The sequence below is a fragment of the Odocoileus virginianus genome, chromosome 23, assembly GCF_023699985.2.
Source record: "Odocoileus virginianus isolate 20LAN1187 ecotype Illinois chromosome 23, Ovbor_1.2, whole genome shotgun sequence".
NCBI lineage: Eukaryota > Metazoa > Chordata > Mammalia > Artiodactyla > Cervidae > Odocoileus > Odocoileus virginianus.
The window spans coordinates 4,448,895-4,462,547 of NC_069696.1; the positions used below are offsets into that span (position 1 = coordinate 4,448,895).

Below are 13,653 nucleotides of genomic sequence, written 5' to 3' on the forward strand. Positions count from 1 at the left end.
AGCCATACATATTCACATATCCATTCCCCTCCAAACCCCTCTCACATTCAGGCTGGTATTTGTTGAAATATTCTTCCTAAACACTGAAAAAAAATTCCATGATATCTATTTTTAAAAATTTATTTATTTTTAATTGAAGGATAATTGCTTTAAGAATTTTGTTGTTTTCTGTCAAACCTCAACATCCATGATATCTATTAACAGATGTGTCAAATTTTATTTTAGGCTTCCCTTGTGGCTCAGCTGGTAAAGAATCTACCCGCAATGCAGGTGACCTGGGTTCGATCTGTGGGTTGGAAAGATCCCCTAGAGAAGAGAAAGGCTACCCACTCCAGTATTCTGGCCTGGAGAAGTCAATGGACTGTTAAGTCCATGGGGTCGCAAAGAGTTGGACACTGAGCAACTTTCACTTTGACTTTTCACTTTCAAAATTTATTTAACCATTCCTCCATTGTTAGTTACTCCATTTTTTTATAAGAATAATATTTCAGTGAACATCCTTGCACATCTGAACATGTGTCTGATTATTTTCTTAGGCTGATTCTAGAAGTGCGGTTACTGGCTTGTTTTGAAGCCTCTTGATATGTACGACCAAATTGTTTTCTGGATGTCGATTGCAAGATACTTGCCAAGCACTTTCTAGCCCTCCTGTTCATGAGTCACTTTTACCTCCACTCCCATTATATTCTGTCTCTTGTTGTATTACACTCCTTCTATACTGAGTTTGCATTTGATATGTACCAGTCTTGAGGGCTTCCCTGATAGCTAAGTTGGTAAAGAATCTACCTGCAATGCAGGAGACCCCAGTTCGATTCCTGGGTGGGGAAGATCCTCTGGAGAAGGGATAGGCTACCCACTCCAGTATTCTTGGGCTTTCCTTATGGCTCAGTTGGTAAAGAATCTGTCTGCAGTGTGGGAGACCTGGGTTCAATTCCTGGGTTGGGAAGATCCCCTGGAGAAGGGAAAGGCTACCCGCTCCAGTATTCTGGCCTTGAGAATTCCATGGACTATATTCCATATATTCCATGTAGTCCATGGGGTCACCAAACAGTCGGACATGACTGAGCAACTTTGGCATTAGGAGGCTGTCTCCTATCATCCTCCTGTCTCCTTCTACCTCCAGCACAGGTGGAAAAGAGGGGGCTGAGGACTGAATCCATTTAGGGGAATGTGCAAGCTGGAGAAGAGCTCAGTTTGGGAAGGAGAAGGGAGAGCATCTTGGTATCCACTCTCTGGGTGGGGACGCATCACTGGTTCAAAGCGAAGAAAGGGCTGGTCCTCAGCCGTTCATGCATCCAGACTCTGGGAGCCGGGGAAGATGGAAAACAAGTCAAGTCCAGAGCCTGGAAGGGGGCAGTTCCTGTGATGCCTGGATAGCGGTAGTCTGCCTTGAGGACCCGGTCACCCTTTCCCTTGCAGCTGGCCCACTGCAGCCATCCCATGCTCACGGTCCTGACTTCGGAAAGCACCTGCATTGCTGATTGCAGACGCTTAGATTTGTGATTTTTAGGTCAGCATTTCCCAAACTTTAGCTGTACTTTATTCAAGATTTCGGGTTTTAGCGAAAAGAAATCTGCAATACGCACAGTCACATACCCCCTGATTCATATCACCCAAGCCATCACACTTCTCTACAGTTAAAACGATGACTGAAACATTCAGGGTGTGCCCACATCAGTCACAAGGTCTGCCTTAAAGCATATCATGCCACTTGCTTTAGCCTCATCCTAAGCAGCAAAAAATTTGAAATCACAGGTTTGGTAGATTTGTTAGATGTTCTGTAACACACACTAAAACTATAACGAAAGCTGTGACAAAAGAAAATTGTCAGCCATTGCTAATACTTTTACTACCAGCTGGTGGTAATTGGACCACATCTTTGGGAAACAACTGTTTTAACTAAACAGTTTCTTTATATTATAGTTGACTATGTGTATTTCCTTGACTTAATCATAAGCTTTCCAAAGTCAGGTATCATGGTTTCTTTGGTGCTTTGAGTGTTGAGGCTCAATAAATATTTTTCTTCCTGTGGTTCGGTTTGTTTTGGTGATGGGATATTGGTCAATAAGAGTTAATCTAGGTGCTTAACATAAGTGAAGCCTCCAAGGTCAGGATTATAAAGAGGAGAGCAACATTTATATGGTCAAGGAAGTTGCCCTGGGGCTTCCTTCGTGGTGCAGTGGTTAAGAATCCACCTTCCAATGCAAGGGATGCCAATTCGATCCCTGGTCCAGGAAGGTTCCACATGCCTCAGAGCAGCTCAGCCTATGCGCTGCATCTACTGAGCCTGTACTCTCTAGCCCGTGCTCCGCAACAAGAGAAGCCACCACAATGAGAAGCCCAAGCACCGCAACTAGAAAGTAGCCCCTGCTCACCGAAACTCAAGAAAGCCCATGTGCAGCCACGTGCAGCCCACATCCAGTACAGCCAAAAATAAATATTAAGAAAAAAATAATAAATAAATATAAAAAAAAAGCTTCCCTGGGATTTCCCTGGTGGTCCAATGGTTAAGAATCGCCTTGAATGCAAGGCACTCAGGTTCAATACCTGGTTGGGGAACTAAGATCCCATGTGCCATGGGGCAACTAACACCACACACCACAACTACTAAAGTCCACGTGCTGCAGTGAAAGATCCCACATGCGGCAACTAAGACCCAATGCAGCCAAATAAATATGTAAATAAATATTTAAAAAATAAAAAGTAAATAAAATGGTAAAAAAAAGTCACCCTGGTTTAGATACTGTGTCGTCATAATTTGGACTGGAGTGATCAGGCTGGAAAACAGTAAGTCATTCACATTCTATCTATCCTTCTTGGAATAAATAACACATCTACACATTTAAGAATTAGTCTTGGAGCAACATTTAGCTCATGGAGAAATTGAACCCACTATACTGACCTCATGAAATAAGAGGAATTTTCCATACCTTGAAAGCACGGAGTGCAGTATATGGCCATTGATCAGAAGACATGAGTTGGATGAATGGATAAGGTGCTGATCTACAGTCAACAGAGCTTAACTACCCCTGGAAAAGCATCCTCAGACAGAGCAAGAACTGTTTACTCAGTACATGACATGCCGTGGTCTTATACGCATTGCTCCTCTAGATCCCATGAGGTAGCCGCATGGGAGGAGAGGGTGAAATTCTGCCAACAGGTGACAGAGGCCCCACCACTGCCTGCCACCTCAGATGGCTGAAGTTTCCTGAAAGATCCAAGACTTAGTGTGACCCAGAAGCCAGTCAGAAATTTGTGGAAACTAGTGGATAGCCTTCTGACCAGCCAAATAAACAAAGATGACCAAAGGGAAGTGTGACTAAGATTGCAGAATAAAAGAGTGTATTAAGAGAGGGAGAGAAGGGCACCCTTGTGTCAGTCACCTGCAAGAGGTGGAGACATTTGTCAGGGCCTGGCCAACCCTGCCTCCCCCGTAGCCCTATTTGCCTCTTTTTTTCTGAACCTCTCTCCCAAGTGCAGAGTCCTTAGCCTGTAACTTAGGATAGCTTAGCCCAGTCGCACATAAGAAATTCGTTCTTCAGAGACTCAAAATGAGCAATACTGCTTCCCCAGCTACTTAGGATCCAGTGGAGGCAAGAACCAGATGAAGTACAAAGAGTACACCCCTGGGTCAGAGACCTGGGTTGGAGCCCTGAATCTTTCATGACCTTAGAGTTGATCCCCTCTAACTCATGGTTCATTTAACAGGTATTTTCTCCTATCCAAGTTACTAACCAGACCCGACCCTGCTTAGCTTCTCAGATCAGATGAGATCGGGCATGTTCAGCGTTGTATGGCTGTAGACCATTTAACAGGTATTTTCTGAGCAAAGGCTATGTACCCAGTACAGCCCTGGGCACTAGGGATCCAGCAGTGAATAAACAGGAGGTCCTGCTGGCCCGGACTTTACATCCTAATGATAGTGATTAGGTTGAATAAGCAATAAACAGGCAGTGTAACTGCTTCCCTGCTGGCTTAGATGGTAAAGAATCTGCCTGCAATGTAAGGAGACCCGGGTTCAATCTCTGCATCAAGAAGATCCCCTGGAGAAGGGAATGGCAACCACTCCGGTATTCTGCTTGGAGAATCCCATGGACAAGAGGAGCCTTCCAGGCTGCGGTCCATGGGGTTGCAAAGAGCCAGATACGACCGAGCGACTAAACACACACACGCAAGGACAAATCAGAGGAGGTTCCTCCTGAGAGAGAGGAGGGAAGGTCTCCCCAACACAGTGACATTTGAGCTGAGACCTGAAAGTTAGGAAACCAGTCGCGGGCAAGAGCCTTACCGGCGGAGGGAGCAACCCACCCGAGATGGGACCACATCTGGATGGAGGACAAGGAAGGAGACACAGAGATGAGATGCTGCTGCATCAGTGGTTTGGATACAGTTTTCCAGGCAATCCTAGGACCTCCCCAGTTTTGTCCCAGGAGTGGCGGAGCCAAGGCGGAGGCTCCCCTACCTGGCCCGACACACATTACAGCTCTGCTTCAATGTGAAGCATGTACTGGGTGCTGCTTAAGATTTTGCTCAAAGAACAGATCCCATGATCACAAATTCCTGATCTCTAGACTCCTCCATCCTTCCAGTTGTTGGACTCTGAAAAGTCCTCCTCCAACCTCTATGGTCCGACTCTGTTCAGTAGACAGAGTCAAAAAGTACAAGTCCCAGTGACCTGACCCTCCTCATCGGAATCCCCTCTGCCTCCTCCTGTGGTGCTGGACTGGACTTGCTGATGCCCCCACACCCATCCCCCTGGGAAGGGACTCAGGTATCTACCTCCTCCTGACCTTGCACTGTTGGAAGGAGACACTCTGTCCCACACCGGAGAGCTTTATCCGGAGATGGGGGAACGACTCCAGTTTCTTCCAACCTGTGCTATGGAGAGCTGGCCAACTGCCCCCTCCCTAACCCCAAACTCCTCTCTTTCCTCTTCTCCGGAGCAGAACGGCCCGCAGCCTTCACAGAAGCTCTGGGGTTTGGGGGAAAGCCCCGGGAGGGATGTGCAATTGTCTTCTGGTAACAGCAGCATGATTAACTTTGACTGACGTGAGGAAGCAGAGCCCAAGAGGGATTCAAACAGTCCCTTTCTCACACATTTCAGAACAAGTGGAGAGTCTGGCAGGGAGACAGGGAGAAAAGGGATAAACCGGCGCAAGGGGGAAGTATGCAGTACCAGAATGTCCATCCTTGCTCCCCAGCATCCCCCTCTGCCCCCGGCCCCTCTCCCCTCTGTCCCAGGAAGACTTACCTGAGGGTCGACGATCCCTCTTTCTGGTTCCATCCTGCTGCTCTCACCGGCCGGGTGCTGGTCAGACTGCGTGGGCTCCAGGCCCTGCCGTCTGATCTCTGCCATTTCCTCTGGGTGGGCGAGACCTCCCAGCGGCGGGACAGACATGCTGTCCGCCCGTCTGATGTGGGATGCTGTGCTGGCCTTGGCCCCTGGGGAGTATACACGTGTGTATATGTGTGTGTGTGTGTGTGTACGCTCCTGGCAGTGGCATGTGGCACATTGGCAGGTGGCCTTTTGAGTCGGTGGCAAGAGCACCGTTGACCCCAGTGGCCCCAATGCCCCAGAGGCGCTGTCTGAGGTCACTCATCCTGCTTTTAGCAAGAGCGGTTACTCCTGGCAGAGAAATCCTGTGGGTTTATCCCGGAAATTGAGAAACAGCCTGAAGACACCATCTGGCTTCCTGCTGGTGGAGCCAAATAGGGTCCCCAGTCACCAAGGCCAGGGGGCCTCCAGCTTATTTCGAAGACTGAGGCTCAGGGATTTCTGCTTTCCTTAGTTCCCTTTGCTCCTAAAAGTTAAAAAAAATTGTCGTTTACTTAATAGACCCAAAGCATAAGCCTTGCTCTACTGAGTGTGTGAACAATACATTTGTATTGACAGTTTGGTTGTCATTTTCTCCCTTGATTAGCTAGAAAGAGAGGAGGAAGAAGTTGTACTTCTAAATTCTGTTTATGCAAGGAGTTGCATTTCCCCTGTTTTTAAAATAAAGCTACCAGGAATGAGTCTTTTTTTGGAAAGATTTTCTTCCTCTTGTTTACCTTAGAGCCAGAAACGCCTCTGGTTTGTTCCCAAAGCTGGTTTTAGACATCAGCTTGTGCGTGTGTGGGCGTGAGAGGCCACGTGAAATGTATAACCCAGTTTAATGGTGGGGGGAGAAGGGCAGAGTCACAAGTGTACTCCCACCACCCTCAAACACAGCAGTAAAAGAGCAATTTCTCTGCTCGTATGAAGTGATGTAACATGTTTATAAGTCCCCATCCTGCTGGACAGGTGCTGAGAGGGAGGGTGGACCATGGGATGAGGGCTAATCTAACAGACACACTTGCATTTAATTTAAATAGCAAACAGTCCAGCCGAGATAGAATACACAGTCTTGGGACTTCCTTCGTGGTCCACTAGCTAAGAATCCGCGTTCCCAATGCAAACGGGTCGGGTTCGATCCCTGGTCAGGGACCTAGATCCCACCTGCTGCAACTCAGAGTCTGCCTGCCACAACTGAGACCTTGCACAACCACATACATAAATAAATATTTTTAGAAAGAGAATGCACAGTCTTTCCAGTTTCCACTCCTGTCCCCCACAGGGGAGGGGTGTGATTTCTGTATGCTTGCTGGCAGAGGGGTGATGGCCTGTCCATCTCTGCTAGTTTCTACTCTGGAGCTGCTAGGCAGAGCCCAACTGGATCTGCTCCTTGCTTCTGCTGAACAGCCTTGGTGGCTGGTATCTGTGGCCAGAGTACCTCCTGGTCCTTCTCTCTTTGCTCTTACGGACCCCAGGGGCTCCCTTGCTGACTCTCCCCATCTGGACTCTGGTGGTGACTGGACCGCCTGAGACTTGCTATGACTCCCATGAGCTCCTCTCCAGGTGGTCTCAGATCAGTGGTCTCCTCACCCCTCTCCCCAGCCCCCAAGATGGTTCCCTCTAGAAACCCTCCTACCAGACACCTGGCTCTTGGTCCTGAGTTTCTGATGAAGGCCAGGCCCAGCCCCACTTCTGGTGAAGAATTTACTTTGACAGGGCTGCTCCAGGTTGGTGCGGGGGCAGCCTTTAGGGTGACCTCCTTCCAGACCCCAAAATGGGCGTGAGAGACAGAGCCCACCATCTGCTGAGCCATCTTTCCAAAATCTAAAGCAACACCCACCCCCCCACATCTCCACTACAATGCCACTAAGTGACCAACACTATTCTAAGCACTTCAGTATCCACTCAGTCACTCGATTCTCATTATAATTCTGCAGGGCAGGTGATACCATGACCCCTGTTTCACATCCGAGGAAACAGAAGCACAAAGAGGTTATGCTGCCCAGGATCGAACCAAGATTTGAACCCAGGAGATCTGGATTCAGAGTCATGCTCCCATCCATGATTTCAGCTCAGAGAGGGGAGATTGGGACTCACGTCTGAACACCTGCCTTCTCTTTCTCTGCTTCCCTTCTTCCCATAGCCCACATAACCCTGGGTCAGAAAAGGTGGGCTTTCTCTTCTTTCTCTTTCTGTTTGATTGGGACTTGCCTTATGTGGAACACCTTGATAATAATTCAAAAAGAAATAAAGACATTTAGAAGATCCTCATTCTTGGGACTTCCCTGGAGGTCCAGTGGTTAAGAATCCCCTTTCTAATGGAGGGGTCATGGGTTCCATCCCTGGTCAGGGAACTAAATTCCATATGACATGGGGCAACCACTGAGCTCACATGCCAAAACTAAGACCTAATGGGGTACGTGTGCTCACTCAGTCATGTCCGACTCTTTGCAACCCCATGAACTGCAGCCCGCCAGGCTCCTCTGTCCATGGAATTTTCCAGGCAAGAATACTGGAGTGGGTTGTCACTCCCTCCTCCCGGGGATCGTCCCCACCCAGGGACTGAAACCACATCTCCTGGGGCTCCTGCATTGGCAGGCAGATTCTTTACTACTAGCCCCACCTAGAAAGACCCAATGCAGCCAAATAAATTAATATTTTTTTTAAAAATCCTTATTCTCAACAAAACCTGGCTATCAAAAATATAGTCTCAGTGGAAAACCTTATTTTGAATGTAAGAAGCAAAATATTAATTATTTCTTTCTCCTTGCAGTTCTGTTTATAACAACCTCAGTCATCCTTTAGACAATATGATACATCTGGCTAAATAGAGGGGAAATCAGAACAAAAAAATGCAAAAGAGAAAAGCACCTGAAGATATTTTCCCTCCAAACCCCTATTAAAAGCACATTGGTTTTAAAAGGAAACAGCTGTAATTGGCTACAGCAATGGTTTCGGTTTGGCAAGATCTTGGATTTAGACTTTCCCCACCTCATAAGCATCGTTTGGCAGTAAATAGCAAGCAGGATTTGGGAGATGGTTTATCTCTTCTGACTGGACCAGGGCTCAGCAAACTTCTTCTGTAAAGTGATAAAAGGGACAGAGAACAAATATTTTTTACCATTATGGGGCCTCCAGTTTCTGTTACACCTAGTACATCTGTCTCAGCTCTGCTATTGCAGCCTGAAAGCAGCCGTAGACAAAACTACTGCCATGTTCCAATAAAACTTTATTTACAAAAACAGAGAGTGGACATGATTGGGTCCTGCAGGTTGTACAATCTGCTGACTTCTGTTTCTAAACAAAAAGAGGATCTAGAGTCTTCATTATCGCAACTAGGTCCAAGTTCCCAGACCATGTCTTTTTTTTTAAGAAAAATTTATTTCTTTTCCATAACCTTAAAAATATTGAAACATAATTAATTTACAGTGTTGTGTTAGTTTCAGGGGTACAGGAAGGTGATTCAGTTACACTATACATATATCCATTCCTTTTCAGATTCTTTTCCATTATGAGTGATCACAAGATATTGAATGCATATATTCTATTTCAGATTCTTTCCCATTATAGGTCATTACAAGATGTTGAATATAGTTCCCTGTGCTAAACAGTAGGTCCTTATTGTTTATCTGTTTTTGTATAGTAGTGTGCATATATTTAATCGAAGCTCCTCACTTATCTCTCCTTCCCGCCCCCCCGCACTCCGGCCATCCCCCTTGGTTACTGTAGGTTTTGTTTTCTATGCCAGACCAGGCCTTTCAAGTCTTAGTCCCACTTGAGAAGTGCCAGCTGAGCCCCTCCTGCAAAGATGTGAAAGTGTTAGTCCCTCAGTTGTGTCGGACTCTTTGCGACCCCGTGGACTGTAGCCCACCAGGTTCCTCTGTCCATGAAATTCTCCAGGCAAGAATACTGGAGTGAGATCTTTCCCACCCAGGAATTGAACCTGGATCTCCCACATTGCAGGCAATTTTTTTTTTTTTTTTTTTTTTTTACCATTTGAGCCACTGGGGAAGCCCTGCACAGATAATATGATATCAAATAAAAATACATGCCCTTGTGAGACACACATGGCAAGTTAAGCTGTAGTGAAGAGTACTCTGACCTTTGTTTGTAATACTGAAACTGTACCTACACGGAGGCTCTTCAGTCTGTTTCTCTTTACTGCCAGGGTGACTTCTGCAGTGGGAAACCCATGGGACATTTTTAGGGAAACTGCCTCTTGGAAAGTATGTATTTTTTTTTAATGTGCTTGAACTTATAGGTAAGTAAATACTCAGAGCAACTCAGAAAGTGGTCATGGAGTAGGAGGCCCAAAGTGAGACCCTCGGGCTAGCTTGCCATGTAGGGGGCACAGAGAGGAGACCCCTTAATGCTGAGTTGGTGAGACAAACCCTGGGTGAAAACTGGGTGACCTGGGATCGTGTGTGCTGAGTCACCGTGTGTTCTCAGGCACATCACTGAGCCTCTCTGGATCTTACATTCTCTTTCTTGAAAAGTAATGCTGTCCCAAAAGAGGATTCCGAACATCCCTAAAGCTCTTAAATTCTGTTTCTAAAGTGTATTTTTATCAAACACTTCCTGTGTGACAGCATACGATCTCAGATCCACGTCTGAATTTTAGTAAAAGTTAAGAATCTCTAAGGGCCTCCCCAGGGGCTCAGCGGTAAAGAATCTGCCTACCAATGCCGGAGATATAAGAGACCTAGGTCCGATCCCTGGGTTGGGAAGATCCCCTGGAGAAGGAAATGGCAACCCACTCCAGTATTCTTGCCTGGAGAATCCCATGGACGGAGGAACCTGGTGGGCTATAGTCCATGGGGTCACAAAGAGTTGGACACAACTGAACAGTTGAGCAGTCACACCATTGCAGGGACTGATGAGGAGCCCAGCTGGCCGAAGGGGTCATTAAGAATGAGGCTGGGTGGCTCTGGCACCATCCAACAGAGCATTTACATCTTCAGTGTTTCGTGAAAGCAGCCATTAGCCACATGTAGGGACTGAAATATGACTCGAAATATGAAATATACATGAAATATGACCAGTGTGACTGAGAATCTGAATTTTAAATTTTGTTTAATTTTAATCCACTTACATTCAAGTAGCTGGTAGCTACCATATTGTACAACAGCCAGGAACTTCTGAAGCAAAAATTGCATTTTCAAAGCTTTGCTAAGCAATGGCCACCACTATTAAACATTCCCATCCTGGACACTCATCTAGCAATGGATGTTCATTAGGTGAAGGCTGATTTGACAGGAAGAGGAACCCAGGGCACGCAGGTCTCACAGGAATGCCCCAGGAGGCCTGGGGATGCTCTTGGTTGTGGTCAGTAAAATTCCCCTTTGTTCTTTTGCATTCAGAGTACGGGGATTTTAACTGTGACTCAGAGCTCCGTGAATGATTAATACCTGGTTCTCCTTGCACTGGCACAAAACACCTCTCACCTCATGATGAAGAGGCTCCTGGCACTCTTTCAGTGGCTCAGGGGTGAGAATAGCTCATCTCTTCTTAGTCATAGGAGAGAGAGACTTCAGACTCTTCAGAGCAAGGGGATCTTTTCTTAAATGAAACCTTGTAGAGACATTACTGTCAAGCGGCTTAAAGGGAAGCTGGTGGGACCCTAGGATCATATCACTTCTGTCCCTGCTGACCCACCGTCTGTTTCTCAAGTTATCCCTAAGTGCCTCCTGGGAACCACTCAAATTCCGGGCAGATAATGTGGTTTATACGCCTCTAAGCACCTCTGGGTATGTTGGGGCTATGTAATCACAAGTCACACAGGATCACGTGGGGTTTTTCAAGTCTTGAAATGATACATTAGGAAAAAAAAAAGAGCGAATGGGAGGAAGTCGATTATAAAAGCACAGTGAAAATTATGACTGTTTACCCCAGCAGCAGGTGGGATACTGGTCCACAGGGCCTCGTTGCTGACAGAGTGTCCCCAGACAGTGACGTCTGCGTGTCACTGTCATACCAGGACTTGGGTAGGGTGTGGGGAGGGTGAGGCCAGGGGCGAGGGTACAAGGGCTGCGCACACGGCCCGGAGACCAGCGGGAAGGGCGGGGCTGGGGGCTCAGACAGTACCGCTGCGGGTTCTGAGTAGATTGGAGGTCAGAGCTCACAGACTAAGATGGAAGTGCCAGTCTAGCCACTCTGTGTTACAGGTGGCCCGGGGCTCAGTGGGGAAGGTGGAAATGGAAGTTCCTGGTTACCCTTCAATCCCATGGATGTGTACGTGTGATTGTATGTGGGTATGTATGAGTGTGTATGTGTTGGGGGCCACCAATATGGGGAGGGTTGCTTATGGTTTCAGAGTACTCTATACACACTTTATTTCATTTGAGCCTCCCAGTGACCAACTTGCAATTTACAGATGGAGAAACCAAAATCAGAGTGACCAACCCAGGATCACTCTACTTTCAGGCGATGGAGGCAGGACTCAGTTTAAGATTTCTCTTTTCCAGTTCTTTCTCTTTTCTCTGTGGTGACTACTTAACACACACACAGACACACCAGTGTGATCTATAATAGGATGTCTCACACACACACACACACACACTATCATTATTTCTGCCCGTGCAATGCAGCTCAACGAATTTTTGAAGACAGTATCTCACCATCACCTAAGGGGACAGACCTAGTTTTCTTTTGTTGCTTTTTTTTTAAACTTTTTATTTTGTAATGAGGTATAACTGATTAGCAAACAATGCCATGATAGTTTCAGGTGAATAGTGAAGGGACTCAGCCATACAGATACATGGATCCATTCTCCCCTAAACTCCCCTCCCATCCAGGCTGCCACATACCATTGAGCAGAATTCCCTGTGCTATAGAGCCGGAGACAGACCTGGTTTTAACTCCTGGGCCTTACCAGTTGTGTCTGTCTGTGTTTAATAAACTTTATTTTTTGGAGCATATTTAGGTTCACAGCACAATTGAGTGCACACAGTGTGGAGAGTCCCCATAGACCTCCCCGCCCCTCGCCGCCCCCCACACACAGAGCACAGTCTCCCCCATTGTCACATCCCTGCTGCTGGGGTGCATTTGTTACAAACAATGAACCTATGTCACAAGTCATGATCACCCAACGTCCAAGGTGTGAAATGGGGTTCTGCCTTGCTGTTGCATGTTCTGTGGGTTTTGACTCACTGTGTTTTGAGCACTTTACTTTGCCTCTTTTTATCCGGTAAGAATGGGGGCCTTAGTACCTAATTTATCAAGATCATGGTGAAGATTAAACTAAGTCAGATCATGGATGTAAAGCCAACTACCTGCCTGGATGGTGTGAGAAGGACTCCATAATGGAGCTAATGTTAATTTTCGTGTGACCCTCACCAGTGTGAGCCTGGCTGTTGAGCTCCCCCAAGTCTTTCCCTTATTCTCTTGATCTCAGCCCAGAGCCTCAAGTCTGAGCCTAGAAAATTCCACTGGAGATGAGTTCTAATAGTCCTTAAAGATTGCTAGTCTATGGAGATTCAGGGGGCTGCTGAGAGCAGGCTTGGTCCTTGGAGGAGGAAGGGTTGGGTGAAATAGGAATGAACTGTAAGGACCTTCAAGGGGCATTCATGGGGCGGGAGTGGGGGAGCGCACCAAAAATTCTGATTTGGATGCTTGCCAAGAGACACAGGCGGGGAAGAGAAAGTGCAGGAGGGAAAATCAGAGCCCAGGGCTCCTGTAAGCGTGAAATAAAGAAACCATCCTGCTGGCGATTGTCGGATGTTTAATACTGTGAACTGTGGGGAACACAGGAGGATTATCCCTTGCATTCATGTCTCCTGCTCCTTCATACTGCTCACCTCTGGACACCTTTGGGTGGGGAGGGAGGTTCAAAGGAGCCTTCATATTTTCCTTGTGGAGAACCTGACCGAAAAGACTGTGCTCACTGCTCTCCATTGCTCTTTTTTTTTTTTTTTAATTAGTTATTTGGCTGCACTGGTCTTAGTTGTGGCATGCGGGATCTTTGATCTCCATATTCATTGTGGCATGTGACATGTGGGATCTAGTTCCCCGACCACGACTGGAACCTGGGGCCCCTGCTTTGGGAGCACAGAGTTTTAGCCACTGGACCCCCAAGGAAGCCCCTCAGTTGCTCAACCAGGTCCTCCCCCCTATTCTCACAGAATCTAGAGTGTGCACAGCCTTCTCATGCACAACTCGGCTGGAAGCCCTCTGGGAGCAGGACCGTGGCATCTGCTTTCAAAGCTCTGAGAGCAGTCAGCCTGTGCGCATGCTCACAGGCCAGGGATCTGGGGCTCCCTCTGCAGAGTGTGGAGCTGGTTCCCCAGACCAGGTCAGATGCCCAGAGACATTCGTGCTGGAAACGCTGGGTAACTCAGACC

The 13,653-nt window shown here is 47.1% G+C and overlaps 1 protein-coding gene and 1 long non-coding RNA gene across 3 annotated transcripts in view; one reads left to right on the plus strand and one right to left on the minus strand.

Annotated features, from left to right (window-relative positions):
• NINJ2 (ninjurin 2) overlaps positions 1–5,597 on the minus strand; it is a 73,843-nt gene extending 68,246 nt beyond the window's left edge. Inside the window, exon 1 of one of the 2 annotated variants that reach the window (XM_020882151.2) lies at positions 5,252–5,592. In XM_020882151.2, coding sequence (XP_020737810.1) covers positions 5,252–5,398 — 147 coding nt within the window. In that variant the 5' untranslated portion in view covers positions 5,399–5,592. Of the gene's footprint in view, positions 1–5,251 lie in introns of both variants that reach the window. The other variant, XM_020882152.2, reaches the window with a different exon arrangement.
• Positions 1–13,653, plus strand: part of LOC110130299 (uncharacterized) — a 139,744-nt gene that overhangs the window by 64,764 nt on the left and 61,327 nt on the right. The gene's annotated exons all lie outside the window — the stretch shown is intronic.